At 44.7% G+C, this 26,096-nt stretch overlaps 2 protein-coding genes across 5 annotated transcripts in view; both read left to right on the top strand.

The window, feature by feature from the left end:
- LOC138425492 (uncharacterized) lies at window positions 1–120 on the top strand. The gene has a single exon (XM_069563445.1). It carries the CDS (start codon window positions 1–3, stop codon window positions 118–120), a length of 120 nt encoding a protein of 39 aa, XP_069419546.1.
- A 29-nt stretch (window positions 121–149) lies between these two features.
- Window positions 150–26,096, top strand: part of CILK1 (ciliogenesis associated kinase 1) — a 28,415-nt gene continuing 2,468 nt past the window's right edge. The window contains exons 1-12 of one of the 4 annotated variants that reach the window (XR_011251233.1): window positions 150–250; window positions 2,166–2,220; window positions 6,890–7,011; window positions 8,013–8,092; window positions 14,689–14,821; window positions 15,646–15,817; window positions 16,241–16,408; window positions 18,648–18,959; window positions 20,029–20,219; window positions 20,332–20,469; window positions 22,677–22,805; window positions 25,811–25,933. Coding sequence is in view for 1 of the 4 variants with exons in the window: in XM_069563444.1 (XP_069419545.1) it covers window positions 150–250; window positions 2,166–2,220; window positions 6,890–7,011; window positions 8,013–8,092; window positions 14,689–14,821; window positions 15,646–15,817; window positions 16,241–16,408; window positions 18,648–18,959; window positions 20,029–20,219; window positions 20,332–20,480; window positions 22,677–22,805; window positions 25,811–25,933 (1,735 nt within the window). In the remaining 3 variants the exon portion in view is untranslated. Of the gene's footprint in view, window positions 251–2,165; window positions 2,221–6,889; window positions 7,012–8,012; window positions 8,093–14,688; window positions 14,822–15,645; window positions 15,818–16,240; window positions 16,409–18,647; window positions 18,960–20,028; window positions 20,220–20,331; window positions 20,481–22,676; window positions 22,806–24,624; window positions 25,934–26,096 lie in introns of those variants that run through there. The other 3 variants (XR_011251232.1, XR_011251234.1, XM_069563444.1) reach the window with 3 other exon arrangements.

Here is a 26,096-nt window from a genome sequence, read left to right as displayed (position 1 = left end):
ATGTATTTGGAAGATAGTCACGTTCTATTGAATACCTTGTGCTGGTGCTGCCATAGAAAAATCTGGTTACACTCTGGGGAGGTCGGCTGCGGCTGCAGGACTGATCCACCTCAGCCCTGAGATGAGTGTCCGGCCTGAGCGGGCACACCATGAATAGATACACAACCATCAAGCAACTCGGGGATGGAACCTATGGTTCCGTCCTGCTGGGAAGAAGCATCGAGTCTGGGGAACTGATTGCTATTAAAAAGTGAGTTTTATCCTACATGCTCGAGGTTCTTACCCCAGATGTCTGTTCTTAGATTCCCTGCTCCCTGCCCTGGTTTCCTGGAATTAACTTCCCAGTAAACTCCCTGCATCCAAGTCCTTGCCTCAGACTGTGCTTTCAAAGAACCCAAACTAGGAGCTTTTAATCTCTTGCTATCAGTTGTAGGATCAAACCCCCAGTTTTACAAATCTGCCCTTTCCTGTTTTCCTTGGTGCATCTCCTCCCACTAGCCACTTTGTCTGCTTCATCCCAGCCACTCTGGCCTTTGGCTTCTTGAACTCAGCAGATCCCTTTCTGCCCTGTGCCTTCCTATGCAACTCCCTACCCCACGCACCAACTGGGCCAAATTCCCCTGATCCTTCAGGTCTTGGTTTAATACCGCTTCCCTGGACAACTGTTCCCTGATACCTTAGACAAGGTTAGGTCGCTTTGGGGCCCAGTTTCACGATGCCCTGACCCTCTCCTCCATAGCAGTCAACACAGAAGATGGTTGATCACCTGCCTTCCTGCTCCGAGGTCGGTGCCATGAGGAATGTCTCTCTAGTTCCTGGGCTTCTGCCACGTAGCAGGGGCTAAAAAAATACATAGGGCATGAATAAAGGGACTGGTCACTCAACTGAGGAGCAATGTGACATTGGGGACAGACTTGTCAGAGTGAGAAGGAGAGATGAGAGTTGGTCTTTCAGTAGCCAGCGACGAGACCTTGGGGAAATGGCATAACTTCTCTGTTTCTTAGTTTCTTCCCATCCCATCTGTCTCGTGGGGCTGCCATAAGATTCAAATGAGAGGATGTGGTTGAAGTGCTGTGAAAGCGGGAACCCTTAGCTTTCTGGCCAGCTCACTGGGCTCTCTGTCTCTCTCCTCAGGCTCTGGGCCAGGGGTTGGCACACTTTTCCTGCAAAGGGCCAAGCAGTAAATATTTTGGGCTTTGTAGGCCATACGGTCTCCGTCACAACCCAGCTCTGGTGTTGTATTGGGAAGGCAGCCACAGATCATATAGAAACAAACGGGTGTGATTGTGTTCCAGCAAAACTTCATCTGTGGAAACTGAAGCTTGAATTTCAGATCACTTTCACATGTCATGATTTACTATTTTTCTTTTGTTTTCTACAACCGTTTAGAAACATTGGTGAGGGACTTCCCTGGTGGGTCAGTGGCTAAGACTCCCTGCTCCCAATGCAAGTTCAATCCCTGGTCAGGGAACTAGGTCCCACATTCCACAGTGAAGAGTGAAGGTCCCATGTGCAGCAACTAAGACCCAAATAAATACATATTTTTACAATAAAATAAAACAAAAGATGAGTGCCCTTCTTGTCTTGTGGGCTGTATCAAATCAGATGGTCAGGGGGAGCTGGCTCATGGGTCATAGTTTGCCAACCCCTGTACCAGAGGGCCTGCCCTTGTGCAGTCCAACATGGCGGCAAGTAATCATGTGTCATTTAAATTTAAAATTTAAATTAAGAATTCAGTTTCTGTGTTTAACTAGCCTCACTCCAACTGCTCAGTAGTCACGTGCGTCTAATGGCTCCCATACTGGACAGCACAGAACATTCCCACCAATACAGAAAGTTCGATTGGACAGCTCTGGTCTAGATAAAATAAGCCCATGGAATTTTCCCATGGTCAGCTAATCAGTGACAGAGCACGACATCAGTCCAGACCTCTTTGCAGTACCCTGTACTAACTCTCCTGGGGAACTTTTCTGCTGCAAAATTGATTGCACTGCCAGGTTTCTAAGTAAAGTGCTGTTTTGGATAGTATACTGTTTGGTAGAAAATTGGAACCCACTTTAAGCACTGTTCATTAGGTCCAGAATGAAAACTTTTTTTTTTTTTTTAAGATAAAGCATAGCCTGTTACTGGAAGTAAGCATGCTGTTTGTTTCTCTCCTCTTTTAGAATGAAAAGAAAGTTTTATTCCTGGGAAGAATGCATGAACCTTCGGGAGGTCAAGGTATTTATTAACACATAAGGGAATAATTTACATATGGTTGATTAAAATTGCTTTATACACAGTAGATTTATAGTTGATACAGTTAGAATTGTTTCACTGAAGCTGAAAAAGGAGGCAGATGATAACAATACGGTTAACAGCTAAGAGAGGAAGATTGTGGTATTCTATTAGTGCGTGTACTTTTTGTAAAAGTTTTTTTTCGTGTGTATTCATGTACTTTATTTAAATCTTGGTAATAGACTGTTAACCACAGATTTATTCAGCTTTCACTAGTTTCTCACTAATGTCCCTTTTCTTTCAAGTTATGATGAAATGTACATAACATAATATTTTCCTTTTTAAACACTTTTTTAAAGATTTGCACCACTTTGTTTACATAGTAAAAACTAAACAGTATTAGAAAATCTGTTATACCATCCAGAAATTGAAATATGCAGTAATCAGATTGTATAGTTGTCTCTGAGGAAAGCTTTTTTGCACATTTTCCACAAACAAAGCCTGTGCATTAAGGTTAACAGAAACTCAAAGGAAAATGGCAGGTTGCCAGGTAGATAGTCGGAGAAATAGCGGACACTATTGGAATGACAAAGGTGTCCCATGCTAGAACCCAGAGGGCTCAAAATAGATTCAGAATTGCGTATTTGACCTAAAAATGGTACAGTTCAGTGGCATTAAGTATATACATTATTGTACTGCCATCAGCAGCATCCATCTCCGGGACTCTTTTCATCTTGCAAAGCTGAAACTCATCCATTAAACAAAAGTTCCCCATGAATCCCTCCCCCCAGCCTCTGGCCAGCACCATTCTACATTCTATCTGTGTGAATTCAACTACACTAGGTCCCTCATATAAGTGCAATCATACAGTATTTGTCTTTTTTGTGACTGGCTTATTTCAGAATGTCTTAGAATGTCTTCAAGATTCATCCCTGTGTCAGGATCTCCTTCCTTTTTAAGGCTGATTAACAGCCCATCGTGTGGATCTGTTATATATTGTTTATCCATTCATCCGTCGATGGACACTGAGACTCCTTTGGCTATTATGAACCTTCCTGTATCTTTAAACTCCTTTCCACTGGCTCCTTGTCTTCCATCTATCAATGTGCCCATTGTTCTCTCTAACCAGACTCAACCCTCCCTTCCCTGGACTTCCCACCCATCCCTCTTCCTGACCTCACTTTCCAGGCTCCCCTTCTGCCATCACTTCCCCCCACCACTGACTTTCCACTTCACTGAATCAGGCCTTCTGCTGAAGCTGCTCTCCTAACAGCCACAAGCTGCTCTCCTAGCTGCCAAGTCCAGGATCATTTTCTCAGGCATTTTCTTGTCTGTGGACCACTTCCTCTCCTCCCCTCCTCTCCCATGTCTGTGGACTCTGCTTTGACCCACCTCTTCTCCTTCTTTCTTGCCTTTCACCAATGGTTGTATGGGTTCACCCTTTAAATAATGATAATCTCTCACACTCTCTTCTCAGCAATTCTTTTTCCTTTGCTTTGACTTCTCCTCCCAAGGGATTTTATTCATTCCCCTTCCTTCAGCAGCCCCTTCACATCTTTTATCTCACTTATGCGTTTAGATCAGGGGTCAATAAATAGCCTACTGCCTGTTTTTATTTTAAAAAATCGTTAGGATGCAGCCATGTCCATTTGTTTGCATGTTGTCGATGGCTGATTTCATGCTACACTGGCCAAGCTGAGTAGTTGCAGTGGGGACTATATATGACCAGGAAAGCCTAAGATATATACTGTCTGTCCCTTGACAGAAAAGTTTGCCGACCCCTGCTTCAGGTCCGTATGTCCAACTGCTTAGTGGACATGAGTGCCTGAATTTCTAGATTGTCTGCCTCCCCCAGGGCTCATCATTGCTCCCTCTTCTGTCGTAATTACCATTTACTCCTCCACTCAGAAACCACAGCTCATGGCATGGCCTGTGTGACCCCACTCCCCACACGTCTCGTCTCCCCAGCACTCAGCTATTCACACACCATCTACCATTTACTGAGTAGCTGTTGTGGGCCAGGCAGCACCTTAGGTGTTTTACACACTCGGTCTTATTTCATCCCCACAACAACCTGATGAGGAAAGTCTTAGCATCTTGAGTTTCATGATGACAAGACCTGAGACCCAGAGACTCAGTCATTTGCTGGAGGGAAACACAGCTCTCAGCAGCGAGGCTTGGTCTCAAGCCCAGGGTCTGGCATCCAGGCAGTTCTCTTCTGTCAGACACAGGGTGGCCACTTGCTCCCTCACCCGACCTCTGAGGGTCTCCCTCCTGACACATCGTTGCCCCCTACCTAGCTTATCTGGGCCTGACTCTTTCTTTAAGTGACGTGGATGAGACACACCGACCACTCAGAGCCTGCAGGTTACCCCTCCCTGAAGCATCTCTGTTGTGCTCCTTCTTCTCTGCCTGATGCAGCTGACCTGCCTCTCTCTCTTCAGAAGCCTTTGCCAAGCCAAAAACAAGATGCCTTCTTTCTGGAAGTATGTCTCTCGAAAATGAGTCACGTGAGGTCCTCCACAAAATTGGTCCTTTTTTTATATTACTTCTTTTTCTGTTAAACTGATAGAGACTTTAATTGGCCCCTGAACCTCACTTAGATGCAAGAGCTGCAGCCACTCTTAGACTTGGACTGGTAATTCACGCTCAAACAAACATCTGGCTAAAAGCAGAAGGTATCCTACTCCTTGCCTGGAAGTCTCTTCTCTCAGAGCTCTAAAACCGACTTCGTCTTCCTCCGAATGAATCTGCCCAGTTCATCCTGCTGCTCGTCCACCACAGGCCTCAGCCATGGCTGGTGGTGCATTTTAAGCAAAGGGACAGGAAAGGCACACTGCAGTCCATGAGAGTCTGGTGAATGCTTACAAGTTAGTAATGTTTGCTACTCACGGAGAACCAGAAATCCAACGCAACTAGAAGCAGTAATCAGGATCTGGCCATTTGGCCAAAACAGCTGAGGATTTCCTGCCAGAGAGGCGCTTGGCAAAAGCTTGTCTTTCAGGGAAGAGGTTCCAGACGTCTTATTTTGTGCCTAGTTCACTGGCCATATTTCCTCCCTCTTCCCAGCTGCTTAAGTAACTCGGTCACATTACACATTCCCCTTGGGTGTCTTGTTATTGAGTGCCCTTCCAGGTTTGGACACTCACGTTAACACTTTCATCTTCAAACATCCTGGTTGTTTGTTTTATAGAAGGAATGTTCTTTTGAAGGAAGTTCAGAGATAAAGAGGGCTTTACAATTTATTATTGTCAGACTCACGTCTCCATGAGGAAAAGGGTTTTTGAGTTAAAGGGCTTAACCCATTGCCACAGTGACTCCGTGAGGCATTCTTGAAAGAGACGGTCCGTCAAATTCAGATCAGCTGGTGAGCAAACCCGCAGTTGGGTGTCTGGTCATCGCATATGAACTGGATTGCTGCTCACCGTTATGAAAGTGTATTTGTTCACTGTAGACAGAGCTAGTGATACAAGCTTGCACATGGCTGCTCTCACGTGTATGTTCCAGGAAGAGGAAACCACACATGTGCATGGGGGATAATCAGAAGGTCACTCACCGTTTTCTGAGCTTCCCACTCCATTCCTCATCCCCCGCTTGACTTTTTTGCCTTTGCTGTTCTTGGAAGCAAAGGTCTCTCTCATCTCACTTCACGGTCTTGCCAGTGAAATTTCTCCGCCTTCTCCCCTCCTTCTTTGCCTTCTTCTTTAACACTTACCTTGTAAGAAGAGCTATACGTCCCAGGGACACATATGAGTCAGAAGAAAGTTGAGAAAACTGGGCTGTCAGCCTCTGTCTATTTGAGCAATTTCCTGCTCAGCATGTCTGCAGACTGCTGGCTGGTGACCTCAGCTCCCAGCAGCTGCCTCTCTAATATCAATCACAGCCTCAGTGGTTTCCTCTCTGGTCACTTTCATGGCGTGAGTTCCATCACCTGGAGGGAGTACAGCTAAAATAGCCCTGGCCCTGTACCTTGTGCTAGGGGAAGCCAGCAGCTCCAGTTATTCTCACGTTCTCATCTCTTGGTTCATCAATTGAAATAGTTTTTCTATGTAAAGTTACTACCAAGTCAGAGAAATACCGTTTATTAAAATATTGTCAGTATAATATGAATTGTGCCACTTTGCTGCAGTTCTAGAATTAGGTGCTTCTTCCTGTTTGTGGGATTCAGTTCAGTTTAGTCACTCAGTCGTGTCTGACTCTCTGCAACCCCATGAACCACAGCACACCAGGCCTCCCTGTCCATCACCAACTCCCGGAGTCCACCCAAACCCATGTCCATCGAATCAATGATGCCATCCAACCGTCTCATCCTCTGTCGTCCCCTTCTCCTCCTGACTTCAATCTTGCCCAGCATCAGGGTCTTTTCCAATGAGTCAGGTCTTCGCATCAGGTGGCCAAAGTATTAGAGTTTCAGCTTCAACATAAGTCCTTCCATTGAACACCCAGAACTGATCTCCTTTAGGATGGACTGGTTGGATCTCCTTGCAGTCCAAGGGACTCTCAAGAGTCTTCTCCAACACCACAGTTCAAAAGCATCAATTCTTCGGTGCTCAGCTTTCTTTATAGTCCAACTCTGGATTTGATTTGTGGGATTGCTTTTCTTTTTTCAACAACATTAAAATTCAAAAATTAACTCTAATGTTTATGTTTTTTTTTTTTCATTGCCTTTCAGTCTTTAAAGAAGCTCAACCATGCAAATGTAGTAAAATTAAAAGAAGTTATCAGGGAAAATGATCATCTTTATTTTATCTTTGAGTACATGAAGGAGAATCTTTACCAGCTCATTAAAGAAAGGTACAGGGTGGTCATCATATTCTTAGAAACAAATGTTGCAATGTGCATGTGTTTTCCCTCTTCTTTTGTTTATTGTGAGCATGCTGCTTGAGCTTGGCTGTTTAAAGCTGCCAGGAGATGAGGGGCCCCCACCTGCAGTCCTGCTTGGGAGGCCCTGGGATAGCTGGGGAGAAAACTGCTTTCAGAGTAGTCATTATGAATGTCTTAATGGGTGATTTATCCAAACAGACTCAGAGGTTTTGCAGATAACTCTGCGGGTCTCCTTTCCACGGGATAGTGTGGGCTGAGTGACTACAGGTGAAAAGTACAGCACATTCATTCATTCTGAGCCATCCGCCGGACGCTTCCAGGCCCCTTACAGTGCCTGTCTTGCTACAGTGCTCAGGGCTCGCATGCTGGGAAGACAAAGACACAAATAAAAAATTTACCTGCAATGGTCATTTTGAACTTTAAAAGTGAACCGTGTGGAACCTGTTGGGCACGTTTTCTTGGTAGCAGGTGAATGCCATTTGGAGCATCCCTCTGAGTAATTTCAGTGAACAAATATCATTTTCATTGTCAGGAATAGCAGTGAAGCTGTATGGCCTGCACAACCAAGGGAAAATGTCACTGTTCACTGCATCTCCTAAGACCTTCAAGTGAAACACCTCAGATCTTCCCCATCAAAAATTTGTTACGCTTTAATTATATTATGGAGAGAGGCGATTTTTTGTAAGATATATTGGAAGGAATTTTTCTAGGTTTATTATTAAATGTTTGATCGTTTCTTCTTTGTAACATAACTGGATATATTTGGTACTTATAAGGTATGCTCTGTTACATGGATAAACATTTGCTTTTCTTTGGTCTTTATGATCCAAGGATCTGATCAAATTAGCATGTGAGCAAGTGTTTTCTTATATTCTTTTGGTTATGCTAAGAATTTGAGGACAGGGGATTTGTTTTGATAAACAAATTTCATAAATTGAGATTTATAACTTTTTTTCCTCTGCCCCACACAGAAATAAGTTGTTTCCTGAGTCTGCTATAAGAAATATCATGTATCAGATACTGCAAGGACTTGCATTTATTCACAAACACGGTAGGTGATTGGAGCATTGTGCTTTTGAATAGCAATGAAATGCTGTCCTCAGGTAGAAGGTGTAGGATGCATCAGTGTCTTTTGTAACTGACTCCCAGAAGAAGTTGAAGAGTTGTGAGGCTGATAATGGATTTTGGAATATGTTATCTTCTGTAGCTTGATTTCTGAATTTCCCTCATTATTTATCATTTCTGCATGTTCTTATTCTCTAGGCTTTAACATCAAGCTTGTTAGTTATATGTTGAAGAATTATTCCTGACCATTAATGGGCGTATTAATGAGAAGCCTCATTTAGAATTCAGATAAGCTCCGTCCACATATGATGTTTAACCCCCCTTACCTAGCACCGCTTTACTGTGGTTTCTCATTTTCTTAGTATATTTAATTTCAGCTTGTTCAGAAGGGTGCAAAGTGGTCTAATAAGATTTATGCAATCCAGGAAAATAAAATACACTTAAAATAAGCAAAGAAAAAGCAAAACAAGGCATGGATATAGCCAGGGGTGAGGTTACTCCATGAAATACATGTCAGCAAGTCTTATTTAAGTAGAAGAAACAGGCTACAGATGTGAGTCTGTGTTTGTTAGACAATGCAGAACATGAAACATGACTAATTACAACCTACTTGGTCTCTCCAATATATAAACGGTTCAGTTGCCCAAGAGAAGCAGAGCTATTCCTGGTACTGATACCAGGGAGGTTTCTCTCATGGATCTTTACATAACGTTACCCTCACAGTAAACACAGCAATGGGTTGCATGAGATAGTTCCAGGTCATCTCCCTCAACATAGGCCAATTACATCACCTGATCAGAGAAAATGGTCCTAGTGGGGCCCAGTATGATTCACTCTAGTGATGGTCTGGTTAGTCCAGGGAGAGATTTAGAGCATCCAGAGGAATGGATGGTCACATACCCATCAGGAAATCCTCTGTCACTGCTGTTCTTAGCTGGGCTTTTGTACAGTATTGAGTAGGATTAGTAGTCATTAGTAGGCATTACTAGTCTGGGTTATTAACTGGCCACAGACCCAGCTGAGGTTGGGTTGATACCTTATGAACACAGAGCCTTGGGATGGGCATATGTGTCTACCAGGGGAGTAGGGAGTCCCTCAGGAGGCCATTTGGGGTGGCTTTGACGTCCAGACAGATGGAAAGGCTGATATTACACAGGCAGAAATCTGTTCCCTCCCAGTCTAAAGGTATCACTGCCATTGCAAATACTGCACCAGCAAATGCAATATTACCGATTCATTACCCAACAAGGAAGCTGGGCAGAAGCCCGATGATGATAGCCAGTTCAGATTTGACGCAAATTGGCAGCGAGGGGAAAAGACATTGTGCCACGTGGTAAGTCTGGGACCCTTCCCAGTCTTCTCTATGACCCCTAAGCAGCACCTCACACTTGAGGTCAAACGAAACACAAACAGACAGAGGCTGTCCATCTGTGGAAGCCGTGGGTATGTGCTGAATAATTCAAGAGTGATACGCAAGCCCATGAACCAAATCTATAAAAACTCTTTGGTAAAAGGTATCATCTCTGATTCCACTGACACAGGTTGAAGGAACACTTTTGACAGAAGAATTCCCAAGGGATGGTATGAGTTTGCAAAATGCTGAAAACTTCTGGTGTGGTGTCTTGCAGACGGATAGGAGGAGAAGGAGTACTTACTAGATTTGAGAGTTCAGGAGAAAGAAATGGTGAGAAATCAAAGGGAATCTCCAAAGAGAAGGGTCAACTAGACATATTCCAATAGGGACCCATCATAGTGTCTCAGTTACCGGGGCTCTTTGCTCAGAGGACTGCGTGGTGGGTCTGTAAGAAAGTTAACATGTGTTGGCTTTCTCTTCCTTTCCTTTTTGTTGCTTTTTGTGAGGCTTGGTTGTTGCCAGGAAGAACTTACATCCTTTTATTCAGGTCTCTACCAAATCCCATCAAATCAACACGCATATGCTCACACATACATGCACCCATATGTGCACACACATGCACACATCTGTGAGCACACATGCATTTACATATATACTCTTCCCAACACCCACCAGGGCACATATATGCACATACGCACAATGCATATTCATATCCAGTAATTTAGCATCCATAAATGATTGTGTGAAAACAGCTCTTTGGAACCTTGCATTATCAGTCTCCCTTGCATGCCTTACACACTTGGATTGTACTCGGAAATGGTGCAAGGGAAGGCTCAGTTTATGGTGGTCAGACCTCCTTTGCTCTTCTGATCCCAGCACCATGCTTCTTCCTCAGATTCTCATGGACACTCTCCCCCAGCTAACTGCCAGTTCTGGTTTGAGCTTAATGTTATTTCATCCATTGCCTATTGTGTTTCCTTGCCAGGTTCTCAGGTAGAGAGAACAAATGGCGTCTTTTCCTTTCAAAGAAGAGGAAGAGGTTCAGAGAGGTTTAAAGACCTGCCAAAGGCCCCACTGCCTTAGAGCAATAGAGTGGAGACTAGTTCCCATATCTGTGTCCATTTGCCATGCTTCTCTAGAAAAACCTGCCTGCTCTCACAGAGAGCAGAGAATCGGAGGTGAAGGAAGTCGTGATGATAATTGAGGTGGGGGAACTTCCCCAGGGGTCCTGTGGTAAAGAATCCATCTGCCGATGCAGGGGACACAGTTCAATCCCTGACTTGGAAAGATTCCATATGCCACGGGGCAGCTAAGACCACGTGTCTGCTGAGTTGGCTGTCTAGAACCAGAGAAGTTACCGCAGTGAGACGCGCAAGCACCGCAGCTAGAGAGTAGCCCCTGCTCGCTGCAATTGGAGAAAGCCCACGCGCAGCAACCAAGACCCAGTGCAGCCAAAAATAAATAATAAAATCAATTAATTGATTTTTAAATTAATTAAAAATAATTGGAGGTGGGATAGATACTTATTTTGCAGGTTCTATCTCATTTTCATTCATAAATGATTTTTGAAAACTTTTGAATGGTTTTGTATGGTGTTGACTGAACTTTGGAGCTTTATACTGTTCCTTTCGTCCAGTCATGGAAAAAAAATAATTGAAAGCACTTCACAGATTTGTTCTGTGAGTTCCAGGCTCTTGCCTGCTGGCTGGTTCTCACTGTGTGAAGGTGCTGTCTGTCCCTGGGAGCAGACTCCTTGGGGAGCAGAGCACAGAGCCGCAGGTGGTTGCTATGGCCGTGTCAGTGATTACCTCCCCCTACTGGGAATGAAAACACAGTTCCATTGGTGCTGAGAGCAATGCCAAGGCATATGTACTTTGCAGAAGTTAAATAATGAATGCAAAGTGAGTTTCATCCTTGCCCTGCACTTAAAAATATCTCTGCAGGAAATCTAAAGTGCCTTAGGTGGCGTAAAGGAAAATGTTTGGCCCAAAGAGGTGGTTCTCTGCTTCGTTTTTCACCCCTGTCTTGCTGTACATAGCCTTGAGTCAGCCCTTGGCCTTTCTGTATGTTGGTATCCCTCCCGGCCTTCTTGATAAAAGCACTGCCGGTTTAAATTCAGTAATATCTGTGAAATTACAACTTCCCCAGTAGGAAAGTGCACTATAGAAATCCATAGTGTGTAAGTATTCTCTGGTTATTTTCATGTATTCCTATCAGATTCCTCATGAACAGAATGTGGAGAGGAGAAAGCCTTCTTTGTGGCTTGATGTTTTTCTTGCCCAAGGGTTGTTAGTGAAAAAGAAAGCACGACACATTTTCTGCCAGGATGAAAGAGAAAATCCCTCTGTTATTCGACTGACATGGGGTACCCTGAAATTAAATTGAAGGTCTGTTCCTGTGTTCTGAAAGCCAAACAGTTTCAAACAGGAAGATTCTGTGTGAACAGCACTTTGCTGTTTCATGATCTGTGAACAACCCAGCTATAAGGGTTTTCATTGTGAATCAGAAGTGCAGAGGAAGACGTGGGCTCATTGTTACAAGCCTGAGTGCACACATCAGCAGAACATGGATTGGGCCAGGAATCAGATCAGAGCTTAGCGCCACCTCCTCACAGGTGGTGGTGGGGGGCGGGGATGGTGCGGCACATCACCAGCTTCATGAACTTTAATTCTTCTAGCAAAAAAATGGAGCTAGGGTGTCTGCCTGCCCCCTTTGCCAGGTTGTCGAGACTATAAAATGAGAGGAGAGGTACCACAAACAATGACAAGCTCCTGCAAGGTGCTGATGTGCCAAGCACTGCACTAAACGCTCTGCAAAATATTAACACGTGAATCCTGCAAAACAACCCCACAAAGTAGATGCTGTTATGTCCCCATTTTATAGGGGGCAACTCATTTGCCAGCCAGTGAACACTACTGGGATTTGAAATCAGGCAACCCAATCACTCTGCCTACTTAACTATTACGAAGCATTGCCTCTCATAGTGATCAAATAGTGATGCTTTGTTAAAATAGAGATGAAAAGTAAAGGTACCTGACACGAGGGCCTTAGACCTTTAATGAATAGAACTCATGAGTTTAAGGTTGATTATAGTTGTTGCTTTTACTCAGGCCAGATATTCTACAGACATATTCACAAATGCTTCCTAGTTATAAAGGCTTATCTTCAAATACCGTATGACAGATGACATATGTCAACTGACAAATACAGTTTTCGTTAGTCATTTTTAAGAGTCTGTTTGCAATTAAACTTTTTCCCTAGCCATTTTTTCTCTGATACTTTATTTGGGGTCTGAAGTTTGATCCTTCAGGATCGAAGGAAAGCTGCTTAGAGGGAGATATGAGGAACCAGAATCTTACCCCTCCTCATTTCATTAGTGCTCACCTTTTCTGGAAGTAGGATTAAAGACCAGTTAGCAGGAAAGGGTAAAGCTTGCCTGGTGGGAGCAGTTTGTCGGCGTGTACCGGAGCATGACCTGGGTGGAAGCAAGTTACAGGGTCTGGAGTGCAGGAATGATGCTTGTATCTGAGTACAGTTGATGTGATAGGATGCACTGGATAAGAGAAGCTGCAGGATTGTTGAGTGAGTGTTATGGTCGGTGGCAGGGAAGGTGGCAGTGGCACCTGGATGTGGAGGACATTTCAGTGTCAGAGAAATGCCACTTAAGTTTGGAAATAACAATGTAGCCCAACTAGAGAAAAGGGCAGTCAAAGAGGAGAAACAGGGTTAATCCGGACTTGAAAGGACCAGCCCCACAAATCAAGGTTTTGCCATCTGGATTGAGAGGGACAGAACAGAGCCAGATAGTACAAGAGCTCTGACACACTGCTTGGTGGGACTGTGACTAATTCAGCCCTCATCCCCTTGTGACTCACTTTCCCCATCTGTTCGGTAAGAAAATGATGTTTGTGGTCTCTTTTTTTCATGCTTTTGATGCTCTGAGTGTTTAGGAAGAGAAACCATCATCTATAGATCGTATGTTGCAGGGGTCGTGGAGGCTTCCTGGGTGCACTGGCAAAAGATCCCATTCTCATAACTGTATGCATATTTACACATTTTTAAGTCAGAGAAAGGGCAGAAAGGACCCAAAGGAAGTATTCTGATGAAAACTGTGACCCAAGTCTGTTACTGTCTGGGGAAAGATCGATCCAACATGACTGTAAGCTACCTGGATGTCGTATCAAAAGTTTGAGAATGAGAGATGATTTGGGAGAAGAGAAGAGTGGTTTGGGACAGGTTAATATGGGGGTGACATCAGCTGTTGTCCCTCCTATCAGAGATAGGGGTCTGAAGAGGGGCAGCAGGCACATTAGAGATGGAGACGTGAGCACGTGAACACGGAGGTGGTTGAGGAACAGTCAGCATGTCAGGGATGGCTCTTACTTCCTCCCATAATCTGCTACTTCGAATCCAGCTTCACAGCATTGGTTGTGATAGTAGATGACAAATAACCCCATCAGCAGCACTGACAGAGTTGTATTCCCTGTTTTGGTGACCCATTCAGGTTTAGACTCATGCAGAATGATGTCTGCCAGTGATACTCTCCGCAGGAGGAAGGCATGTGATGCTGATCAGTGGGTGTTTGGGTCTCTCCTGCCTGTACCCCTGAAGCCCTGCTGTAGCTGAGACAGGCTTCGCACTTGATGAGTTATCTCTGCCTTTTACGCTGTGGATTACAGATCTACACTGTGCTTTTTCACTGGGCAAAGTAATCAATATTTGACATTTAAACATATTTGCAATACACATCATGATCTCAGATATGAGTAGGTCATATTCATAAATCCTTTGTTTCTTAAACAAAAACTGTGATTGTGTTTCTGCAGCAGTGTAAACTCCTAGTATCCCAGTACCATGGTTTTAATGGGTTTAATCTCAGATTCTTTCCGGCTGACTTGGGCAACGTACGCATGGTATTTTTCCCTAGAGTGACAATTTCTTTTTGCTGGGTTATCTCAGCCCATAATGGAGTTTTGGTATTTTAAAAGAAGTTTGTTCTCTTGGGGAAAAAAAAAATTATGAAGACAACTTTGAAGGACTTGACATTTTGAATTCATCCAAGGAAAACGAATGGCCCAACGGGCTTTGTATTATCATTATCACTGGGATGAATGTACTGAGCCTTCGGTGTCATACCAGACTATCACTGTCATGAAAAGAGCAATAAAGCTGCAAAGAGTGATGCAGACACGATCTGCCTCTGAATTCCTTTTCCACTTCCTCTGCAGGCTTTTTCCATCGGGACTTAAAGCCAGAGAACCTCCTTTGTATGGGACCCGAACTTGTGAAAATCGCAGACTTTGGACTGGCCCGAGAAATCCGATCAAGACCTCCATACACAGACTATGTATCTACCAGATGGTGAGTACACTCTTCCTCAAGAAGATTTAATTGCATTTCTTATATTTAAAGACCATGCGATTATACTGAGGAGAGTATTAATGTCACAGATACTAACTTTCCACCAAGAGCACCATTTGAAAACACCTATGTGCAGGAATGTTGGTATTGTACAAGCTTTAAAAGCTTGTGTTGTAAATAATTTTAGAAGCAAGTCCAACAGGGAACTATATTCAGTATCTTGTAGTAAACTATAAGAGAAAAGAATCTGAAAAAGAATGTATATGTATCTGAATCACTTTGCTGTATACCAGAAACTAATGCAACATTGTAAATAAACTATACTTCAGTAAAAAATATTATAGGAAATCCATTATGCTTTTCTATAATTTAAATAGTCTGTATATAGAGCATCCTAAAGACTGTTTCCTAAAAGAGTTGTGTAAAAGATTCTGCAAAGGCCTGTTGGAAAATTAGCTAACTGGTGTTATTAAAACTTTCAGACCCTAAGCATTTGATTTAAGCAGTTGGCCATGACCAAGAAGAGCCTACAGATGACGAGCTCTATATTCTCTCCCGCTCACTCTCTGCCTGCTCTCTCTCACTATCTGTATTTCTCAAAGATGCTGTAGAGAAGAGACCTGTTGAGAAATGCTCAACAGAAAATTTTGTGATACAGAAGAGCCCAGCTTTATGCTGCAGCCACAGCTGTTGGCTTTACAAGTTAACACACTGCCCTGAACAAGACAGAAAACAAATACACAAACGCTGTCCTGGAAAGCTCGTTGTGTGTTTAGTTTTCTCCTGGCTATTGGATGGGAGCTAGCTTCTCCTCCGTCCTGCAGGTACCGGGCTCCGGAGGTGCTCCTGCGGTCCACCAGCTATAGCTCGCCCATCGACATCTGGGCCGTGGGCTGTATCATGGCAGAGGTGTACACCCTCCGGCCACTCTTCCCCGGGGCCAGTGAGATCGATACTATCTTCAAAATCTGCCAAGTACTGGGGACACCCAAAAAGGTAAATGATGTGGGCCAAAGCAGCAGCTTCCCATGCTCCCGGCCGCCTCCCTGGGCAGCACGGCCTCGTTCTGGAGTCTTCCTCGCCCTGGTAGTCTTCCGCCCCCTCCTCCTACCCTGCAGTGGCAAACTTCCTGGCTCCCTCTGCTTTTCTCCCCACGCCTCTCTGCTCTCTGCTCCCTTCTGTGCACTCATGGCCACATCTCTTATCCATGCAGAAGTCCCCCAATGTGATCCGTAGCCCTCCTCCGCTCCTTTATAACCCCAGTCACAAATTTACACCTGCCTCTGGGATGGCCCACCATAGTGAGTAGGGATGTGGTAATGACAAGTCACCTTTCTGTTATGGGCACATGTGCCGGAATATAAAGTCCTTATTTCAGCAGTTGGCTGGGGAATGCTCTCTACCTTTTCTTTCTTTCAGACTGACTGGCCTGAAGGCTACCAACTGTCAAATGCGATGAACTTCCGCTGGCCCCAGTGTGTGCCCAATAACTTGAAAACCCTCATTCCAAATGCCAGCAGCGAAGCAGTTCAGCTCCTGAGAGACATGCTACAGTGGGATCCCAAGAAACGGCCAACAGCTAGTCAGGTTTCCTTCCATTTTCTTCTGATGCATTCGCATGAAGTTCATGTCTAATTGTGAATGATTCCTGTATAGATTATGGGAAGTGCTTTATTAGGTAATATAAGTGAAAAATAGTACTGAATACCAGTAATCGTGAACTATATAAGGTGTAAAAATTCAAAATACTTTGAAACTCTTTATGTCTAAAGCAGTACAGGTTTAAACAACATAGTTCCTTTGAAAATTGCTGTACGGTTCACATCATATGTCAATAAACGTGGAAATGAAAACAGATATATCCACCTGTCTTTGGCAAATGTTTTCAAATATATTCTGAGTTAGGGTGATATGTAACAGTGTGTTTATAAGGCAGTACTGGTTGTTGAAAGGTAGTTTGAAAATATCTTGTAAGATCCATATCACTCATTTTATAGATGACAGAGGGAGAGAGCTAGGAAAATAACTGTAATTAGCATTTTATAGCACTTGACAGTTTGCAGATGCTTTTGTTTGTTTTTCTGTGATATTAATCCCATGAAGGCTCCATGAGATAGGTGTTACTGGTTTCAGTCTATAAAAGAGAAAATTAAATCTCAGAAAGTTTAAGTGATTTGCAAAATAAAAAAAAAAAAAGGAAGTTAATGTGATTTGCCTTATTAACTCCACCAGTAGCTAGTACAGACAGTGTACCATCAACAACAGTTCCGTCATGTGGCTGACATGCCTTCTGGCTCCTGTTTTTCCAACCTGTCCTCCTTCAGGCCATTTTGACTTAGAGTATAAAGCACACCCAAAGGAAGCATGTGGTGCTGTGGACTTCAGCCACTCCTAGACCCCCTGCCAGCCTCTTTTTGTGTTGTACCTGGCCCCTTCTCAGCTTGTCTCATTGATAAATCCATTACCCAGAGGATGAAAAAGGAGAACAGTTGTAATCAGGTTCAACGACTTGGCTGAGCAAAAGTGACGGACGGAGTCACTTGAGGACAGGGCCCATGTGATGTTAGAATTTGAGAGAGCTGAGAGCTGACAGTTGGGGGGGCTGAGGTATGGGAGGAAAGCAGCTTTCCAATGGTTCAAAGAAGAAAGAGCCAAGAACTCTAGATGGCTCAAGAAGGTTAGAGAGTGCTCAGAAATGCACTTCTGGTGATGAAATTCACAAGTGTTTTCAGGCCACGGAAGGAAGCTGTCTGATGAACCCAGCTTTCCAAAGAATACACAGCGGCTATGAAAATAAAAAGATTCAGTAACAAGGAACCAAGAGAGAATGTTTACTTTTTAGGAATAGTATCAGAAAAGCTAAAAATACCCTGAATTCAGTTGAGACTTGCCAAAAATACCTGGGACTAAAGAGAAGACTTCCTGAGCTAGACGTCAGAGCCCAGGACCTCTGTGGGGGTGTCCATGTTATTCGCATCTATATCTGCACTTCCTTATCATCATTACAGGTGGTTATGGCTAGGTCCCAGAGTCACTGAGAAAGGTTACGTTATATTCAGTGACTTCCACTCCAAAAGACTAGTGAATATTTCAGAGAGAATTGCAAACCCCAGCACTTTACGATTTATTCCTTGATGATGCAGAAAGCACAGTTATCTTGATGGACAAGGTTTAACTATAATATGTTTGACGCTCGTGGCATTTCTGATGTTAAAGCGGATGGACCTGCTTATTTTTATTTTTATTAAAGTATAGCTGATTTACAGTATTGTGTTAATTTCAGGTATACAGCAAAGTGATAGTTTTGCATATTTTTTTTCTCAATTCTTTTCCGTGACAGGTTGTTACAAGATACTGGAGACAGTTCCCTGTGATACACAGCAAACCTTTGTTGTCTGCTGTATTTTCTTATTTTATATTTGATTTTTCAGAGTCCTCTTGGAACATTATGTTGGCTCTCTCCATCTTATTTATCTTCTTTCTATGGAATGAAGAAATGGACTTATAATGGTGAAATATTGTATTTAAGACACAGAGCAAATAAGTTACAAAGCCAGAATATTGGCAGAAGTAGCAGAGGGCATAGCAGTGAACCTGGCTGCTTTACCCAGATAATTTTGAGTGTGGCAGCCAGTCCATACATTTTACACTATTTAGGACAAGGAGAATCGCAAGGGGTGTGACAGATTCAGGATGCTGTTTTCTAGTTGGTTTGGGCAAACTACTGCAGCAGACTGGTTAATGCGAAAGCTAGCCTGTGACCCTGAATGGTGTCAACCTTCCCAGTCAGATTATTCTTCTGAAACAGCCTCATGTGTCATTCCAGGCTCTTCGATATCCTTACTTCCAGGTGGGGCACCCCCTGGGCAGCACCGTGCAAAGCCTCCAGGAGTCAGGAAAATCTCAGAAGGACGTTCTGGAAAAGGCAGCCGCACCGCCTCACATAAAGCCGGTCCCTCCTGCCCAGCCCCCAGTCAAGCCCCACACACGCATTTCTTCCAGACAGCATCAAGCCAGCCAGCCCCCTCAGCATCTCGTGTACCCCTATAAAGCCGAGGCTCCCAGGACGGACCACCTACCAGAGGACAAGCCCAGCCCTTTGCTCTTGCCGTCACTCCACCCCAAGCATCCTCAGGCAGTAAGCAAGACAGTTCCCTCAGGAGCCCTGTCTGGCTATTCCTTTGCTGACCCCACTTCTTCTTCTTCTTTTAATAATTTTGTTGATTCATTTTGACTGTACTGGGTCTTCACTGCTTGGGTGGGCTTTTCTCTAGTTGCCGCGCATGGGCTTCTCACTGCAGTCGCTTCTCTGGCAGAGCACAGTCTCTAGGCACATCGGCTCAGTAGTTGCAGCTCCCAGGCTCTAGAGCTCAGGCTCAGTAGTTGTGGCGCACGGCTTAGCTGCTCTGTGGCATGTGGGATCTTCCCAGATCAGAGACCCAACCCACGTCGCCTGCATTGGCAGGCGGATTCTTCATCATCGAGCTCCCAGGGAAGGCCCTGACCATACTTCTTGCATGCAGTATTTTCTTTTTAGCATGTAAGGTCTAATTATAATAGATTGGTCTTTTTGATATCATGGAACTGTGGAAAGAGCCTTGGCTTTGTAGTTAAGGGTCCAAATTCAGGTTCTAGCTCTGCTTGTGAATTATGGGGGTGGTGTCTCCAGACTGTCCACTTGACCCCAACCCACCTAAAACAGCAATGTGTGTTTATAAATTTCCTATTGTAGCTAATTCGGTAGTGAAATAGGATCCAGGTCTGCTGAGAAGGCAAATAAGGTATTAATTGCATTGTTTTCTATAAAAGAACAGGTGATTGACACTTTAGTTACATTCTCTTCTATTCTATTTAGGACAGTGTCAATCATGCTAACTCTTTCAGAGATGAGCCCTGGATGAGAATCCAGCTACCTTCCTCGTATGCAAGAAGTACCCTAAATGTCCTTTTTTAAAGCCTTACTTAAACAGCCTAGTGTCCCCATTGAATGGAAACTGATGTAACCTGTGCAGGATAAGTGAGAGAGATCAGGGAATGTTTTCCACCATTGCCTTTTCCAATAAGCAGTGCATATTGGGGAAGACTACACCCCAGGACCCTCCTCTACACAACCGAGGAAGTTCACAATGGGGCTTACTCATGGGTGAGCTTCACTAATGCCAAGTATCGCTTCTCCTCCCCACCTCCCCACCCCCTTGTATACACAGAAAATTCTCACTGGCCTGGAGCACAAAAATGGTGAGATCAAGCCAAAGAGTAGGAGAAGGTGGGGTCTCGTTTCCAGGTCAACAAAGGATTCCGATGACTGGGCTGACTTGGATGACTCGGACTTCAGTCCATCCTTCACCAGGATTGACCTGAAAAATAAGAAGAGACAGAGCGACGAGACGCTGTGCAGGCAAGCGTGGGCTCCCATCTGCGCACTGACTGTCTCTGGGTTTGTGAGGTTGTCTTCACATCCCATGCGCTGCCCAGCTTGTGCTGACCAGAACCTTCTTCTCCCCGTTCAGATTTGAGAGCATTCTGGACCTGAAGCCCTCGGAGCCTGTGGGCACCGGAAACAGCGCCCCCACCCAGACGTCCTATCCCCGGCGCGACACGCCCACCCTGAGGTCGGCGGCCAAGCAACACTACCTGAAGCACTCTCGGTACCTGCCTGGTAATAACACTTCCTGCCCGTGCTCTGGTCCCTGATGAGAAATCGTGTCCCCGGAATCTCGAGTTTTGCAAAGCTTCTGTTTTGGACGGTGGTGGCACCACCATAGAAATATTTGTTGGGCTTCCCCAGTGGTGCTAGTAGTAAAGAATCCGCTTGCCAGTGCAGGAGATGTAAGAGACACGGGTTCGATCCCTGGAATGGAAAAGATCCCCTGGAGGAGGGCACAGTCAACCTGGCTTCAGTATTCAGGCCTGGAGGACCCCATGGACAGAGGGGCCTGGCAGGCTATAGTCCATAGGGCCACAAAGAGATGGACACAACCGAAGCCACTTAGTACACACAGGCTTTATATTTTCTTTTTCTTTTTGGCTGCACCTCGCTGCATGTGGGATCTTAGTTCCCTGACCAGGGATGGAATCCGTGTCCTCTGCAGTGGAAACTCAGAGTCCTAACCACTAGATCGCCAGGGAAGTCCCAGGCTTCCCATTCTTTTCTTGCCTAAGATAAGAAATTTGGTAGAGGAAATGGGGTCCAGTCCGAGCGAGTGAGGAACCAGGGAGAGCCAGGCAGCTCACCTGGGGTCTCTCCAGCCCTGAGTGCTCTCAGGAAACCAGATGGGAGCTTAGCGCCCCCATCTGGCTTAATGTACCACAGGGGTTAAGTGAAGACACTCTAGTTGGAGAGTGCCCAAGCATCTCTCCAGGTTCTCTGTATTCTAAACATATAGCATTAGCCCGCTGTTCATTCACAGATTCATTCCATCAGTCAATCTGTATTGACATCATTTTGTGCCAGGCGCTGAGAATATGGTGGACAAAACAGCCAACTGGGGCCACTGGGTTGCCCATTTTCCAGGGTCTCTGTTCACATCACAGTCTATGCAGTGACTTTAGCCAGCAACCTGTAGACAGTATCCTCATCCTCATATATTCTAGTGGTGGGAGACAGACCCTAAATAAGTGGGTACACAGTAGTTGCAGGTGGTGACAGCGGTTGTTAAGGGTGATGTAATGGTGGCAGGAGCTGGGCCCCAGAGATTAGCAGGGAACTCCATGTGCAGAGGGATGTGAGAACAGCATGCCTGGCGGAGGGAGCAGCCAGTGCAAAGGCCAGGGGGCAGGAAAGGGCTGGGCTTGTGAGAGGCCACATGGCCCGATCACTGTCAGAGGTGGAGGATGTGTTAGGACATAGGAGGCATCTTTGGGGTCTTGTAAGAAATTTGGATTTTATTTCATGAGCAACAGGACGCTCTTGTATGGTTGTAATTGGAGGAGTGACACGGTGTTAGCAACGTCTATGTGCTGTGTGGGCGAGGGACCCAAAGGTTGTCACTGTCATCCAGACGCGGGCAGTGGTGCTCAGGTTGAGGGGGTGGAGTCCCAGGGCAAGGGATGGAGGCCCGGCTGACTCACTGCTTCCCCCCTGCCTTCTGCCTTGATTGGGAACAGGCCTCCTAAATACTGCCAGACCTCGTCAGGTATGGCACTGTGGCCTTAGGGGGGTGGCACTGTGGCCTTAGGAGACTGGCCTGAAGGGAGACCTATTTCTTCTTGACTCTAGAGGAAGAAGGATAAAGGATGGATTCAGTCTTTCTGTTCTGAAAGATGGCAGTGATGCCCGATGGCCATGGGAAGTGGGTGGTCCGGGGGCGGGGCGGGGCAGCGGTTTGTCTTGCAGCTGAGATGAAGGCAGCCTGAGAAGTGAGGGAGTCAGTGATGGTTGTTGGTAGAGACCAGAATCAGCACAGTAATGATGGTCCATGTGAGGTGAGGGGTGGAATCTCAGAATTCAGAAAGAGGTGAGCAGAGGTCTGCAGGCGTGGGGTTCTGGAGGGACAGAGAAGAACTTGGGCAGCTGATGGAAAGGCAGTGGTCTGCGAAGGTAGGTGAGTAGGAAGGCCATGGGGCACTGAAGCCCAGGAAGGCACCAGGAGGTCAAGACAGCAGATGTGGACAGATCTGTTGGTAGATGGTGAAGACACTTCTGTCAGGCCACCCACCAGTGAGACAACCCACTCACCCCAGAGACAGCATCTTTCCTCTGCCACCTATCCAGCGGCACCATCACGGTTAGCTTTTGATTGTTGAGCCATAGGAGGTCTTTGACAAATTGGACTCTGCATTCATCTCATCTCTGACATGTAGTACAAGACTGAATATAAATTTTGCATTTGAAAAAACATTTTTGCCCTATTAGGAATAAATATAAGAAACGGTGTACTCCCGAATCCAGGCAAGGATTTTATTCCAGCTAATCCGTGGTCCAGTTCTGGTTTGTCTGGAAAATCTTCAGGGACCGTATCAGTGATCAGCAAAATAACTTCAGGTGAGTAATGACGTTTACTCCCTAAATGATAAGAAGCAGGTTCTCCCGGTGTGGCTGGGTGAGTGCAGAGAGACAGGATGACAAGCTGTGGAACCAGGAGGGCCTCTCTGTGTGGAAACCCTGACCTTTTTTCCAGGCCTGTGCCCCTTTCTCTCACATGGTAGCAGGCCCTGGGGGCTTGACCAGCTCCCTCGGGCTCTGCCATCGGGAGTAGCAGGGGAGGACAGCAGAATTCCCTGTCTTGAGGGAAAAACAGTCTTACAGAGTCTGGTGGGCTTACCAGGTGGCACTAGTGGTAAAGAACCCACCTACCCATGCAGGAGACATAAGAGACCTGGGTCTGATCCCTGGGTCAGGAAGATCCCTTGGAGGAGGGCATGGTAACCCACTCCAGTACTTTTGCTTGGAGGATCCCCATGGACAGAGCCTGGTGGGCTATAGTCGATAGGGTCACAAAGAGTCAAAGGTGACTGAAGCGACTTACATGCACACACGCACGCACAGAGTCTGGTTTCTGAGGCCCTGCTCTGTGGTCTGTGCCCTTGGGGTATCACAGGGTCTGCCTTGTTCTTGTCCCTTCCATCTCACGGCTCAGCCTCAGCCCAGGGCATCGCTGGGAGGTAGACAGTTTGGAAGGCGCTGCCCACGCTTTTGTAGTAGATGAAGGAATTTCAGATGCACCTCACACAGGCAGCCCCTACCATGTGCAGCTTCCCCTTCCACATGCCAAGTAAACCCCTGGGCTTCTCTTCTCTCTGCCTTTGTCCATTCCGTGTTCATGTATTTTAAGGAGTTTGAAAGGGAAAGAAAGAACATATCCACACCCACGTACTCACCACCCAGCGTGTAAAGTCAGACTCTGCAAACACATGATTGCCTTTCCTTTCTTTGTGGCCTTCCCCTCCACCCCCAACCCTGTCTAAATTGGGTATTTATTATTTCCATGACTTTTTTTTTTTTAGAATACAAGAAATACCTAGCATGGTTTTGCATGTTTTAAAATTTATATGCATATAATCCTGGATCTCCACTCATGTTAATAATGCATTATAATGCATATATGCATTAATAATATATATAGCAATTATACACACATAGAATATATTTCACATTTGTGTAGGATGACATGCAATGTATATGTGTATGATACCATTTATTATTCATACTAGAATATAACTTTTTTTAAAGTTCAGGTATAGTTGCTGATCAATATTATATAAGTTACAGGTGTGTGTTATAGTCACAATTTTTAAAGGTTATGTTCCTTTTATAATTATGAAATATTGCCTATATTCTCTGTCATGTACAATATATCCTTGTGACTTATTTTTTACTTAATAATTTATACTGCTTAATCTCCTGCCCCTCTCTTGTCCCTTTCCTCTTCCCTCTCCCCATTGGCAATGATTAGTTCTCTATATCTGTCAGTCTGCTTTGTTGTTATAGTCACTGGTTTGCTGTATTTTTTATATTCCATGTGTAAGTGATAATCGTAAAGTATTTGTCTTTCTCTGACTTAGCATAATGCCCTCCAAGTCCATCCGTGTTGCCACAAATGGCAAGATTTTGTTTTGAGCGATTGAACTGAACTGAACAGAATATTCTATGGTATATATGTACCATATCTTTATCCTTTCATCTGTTGATGGACACTTAGAACATAATTTACTCATCCGGTCTCCTCTTGGTGAACATGAAGGCTGTTAATCATTTTTACAGTTAGAAAGAGTGCTGGAGTGAACCCTGTCGCCCCCTATAGGTGTGCACTTGCGACATGATCACGTTAGGTTAAAGGCTGTGCTCATCTTTGACTTCACAGATTTTGCCCAACTGCTGTCTGGCAGGGTGCAGGAGTTGTGCCGTGTCCTTGAAGCCTCTTGATACCATCAAGATTGCAGATGTGTGCTCATCTGAGGGTGTGCAATGGCATCTTACCATGGCGTCAACCCGCATGCCCCACTGACTAACGAGGGTTGAGCATTTTCCCTTGTGTTTACTGACTCTGCCTTTTTTCTGTCTGTGATTTCCTTGTTCTGATCCTCTTTCCATTTTTCTTATTTAGTCACCAGAGTTGCAAAAGGTGCTTCAGCTGACCAACACAGCTCCTGATACATGAGCTCCAGACTGTTTTTTCCACTCTGCCTTAAGTAGTTGTCAAGAATGCTCTGTGTTGGGAAGACACAGAACAACTCTTCCTCTCATGTGCTCTTCCTAATGGGTCTAACTTCCTAATGGATCTGTGTTATTTGTATAACATCCTTCATTATTCCACATGCACCTTTAAGCCTTCGTAATAAGGCTCACTATAGATACTCACCCATACAACATGTATTGTTTGCTTGCTATGAATAAGGCTTTCCATGGACCGCCTGGAACACTAAGATGAGTAGGACCCAGTTCCTGCCCTTAAAACACTCTCAAGGCAGAAATGACATTAAAAGTGAATGTATTTAGTGAATTTTAATAATGACTAATTTTCTGGTTCTGAACAAGAATATCTCTGGTTAGAATTACTTATAATGGCTAAACAATTAACATAACCTGTATGCTAATCGATAAGAGAAACCTATATGCTGATCAATAAGAGAATGGTTAAATGAGTTATGGTTTAACCATACTCTGAAATTCGTCCATACTAACATGGAAGGCTAACTCTTCTCTATTATTGAGTGAAAAAAAGAAAATTCCAGAACAGGTTAAACTGATTATTACAAACAGCAAGAAAATTCTAAATGTCTCCTTTTTTTTAACAAACCAACCCACCAGCCTCCTTGCGGGTACAGGCTATAGTCTCAACACTGTCTGTACACCTCACACCCCATCCTCCTGTCTTTCTAACAGTGTGGTGTGGTAGAATGTTCTGCTCCGAATTTACTCTTTATCCTAATGCTTTTCCCCTTGAAAATCAAAACCCAGTTCTCTGTTGCCCTGTGCCCTTGTCCTTTACCCTTTTTGGTGTCCTGTGCATGTCTTTGCAGTAATGAGCGTTTTCTTTTGCAAATCAGTTGGTTCCAGCTCTACAAGTTCTAGTGGACTGGCTGGAAACTATATCCCTTCCTTTCTGAAAAAAGAAATCAGTTCTGCTCTGCAGAGGGTCCACTTGGCACCTATTCCCGACCCTTCCCCGGGTAAGTTCTATTTGGGATTATTATTATTTGTGAATTTATTCAAAAATAGTTATTAAACAAGTGCTTTGTGCCAAACGTGGTAGGCCTAGGGTCCACAAATGAAGGAGATAACAAAATTCCTTGTCCTCCTGGAACCTGTACTCCACAGACAGCAAGTAAACCA

The sequence above is a fragment of the Ovis canadensis genome, chromosome 20 (assembly GCF_042477335.2).
Source record: "Ovis canadensis isolate MfBH-ARS-UI-01 breed Bighorn chromosome 20, ARS-UI_OviCan_v2, whole genome shotgun sequence".
NCBI lineage: Eukaryota > Metazoa > Chordata > Mammalia > Artiodactyla > Bovidae > Ovis > Ovis canadensis.
Note: the sequence above shows the minus strand (reverse complement) of the source record. Positions and strands in the feature narration are given on the sequence as shown.

What these genes read in the sequence shown, in the direction of transcription:
- LOC138425492 (XM_069563445.1), top strand. Translation starts at nt 1, where the DNA reads ATGTATTTGGAAGATAGTCACGTTCTATTGAATACCTTGTGCTGGTGC.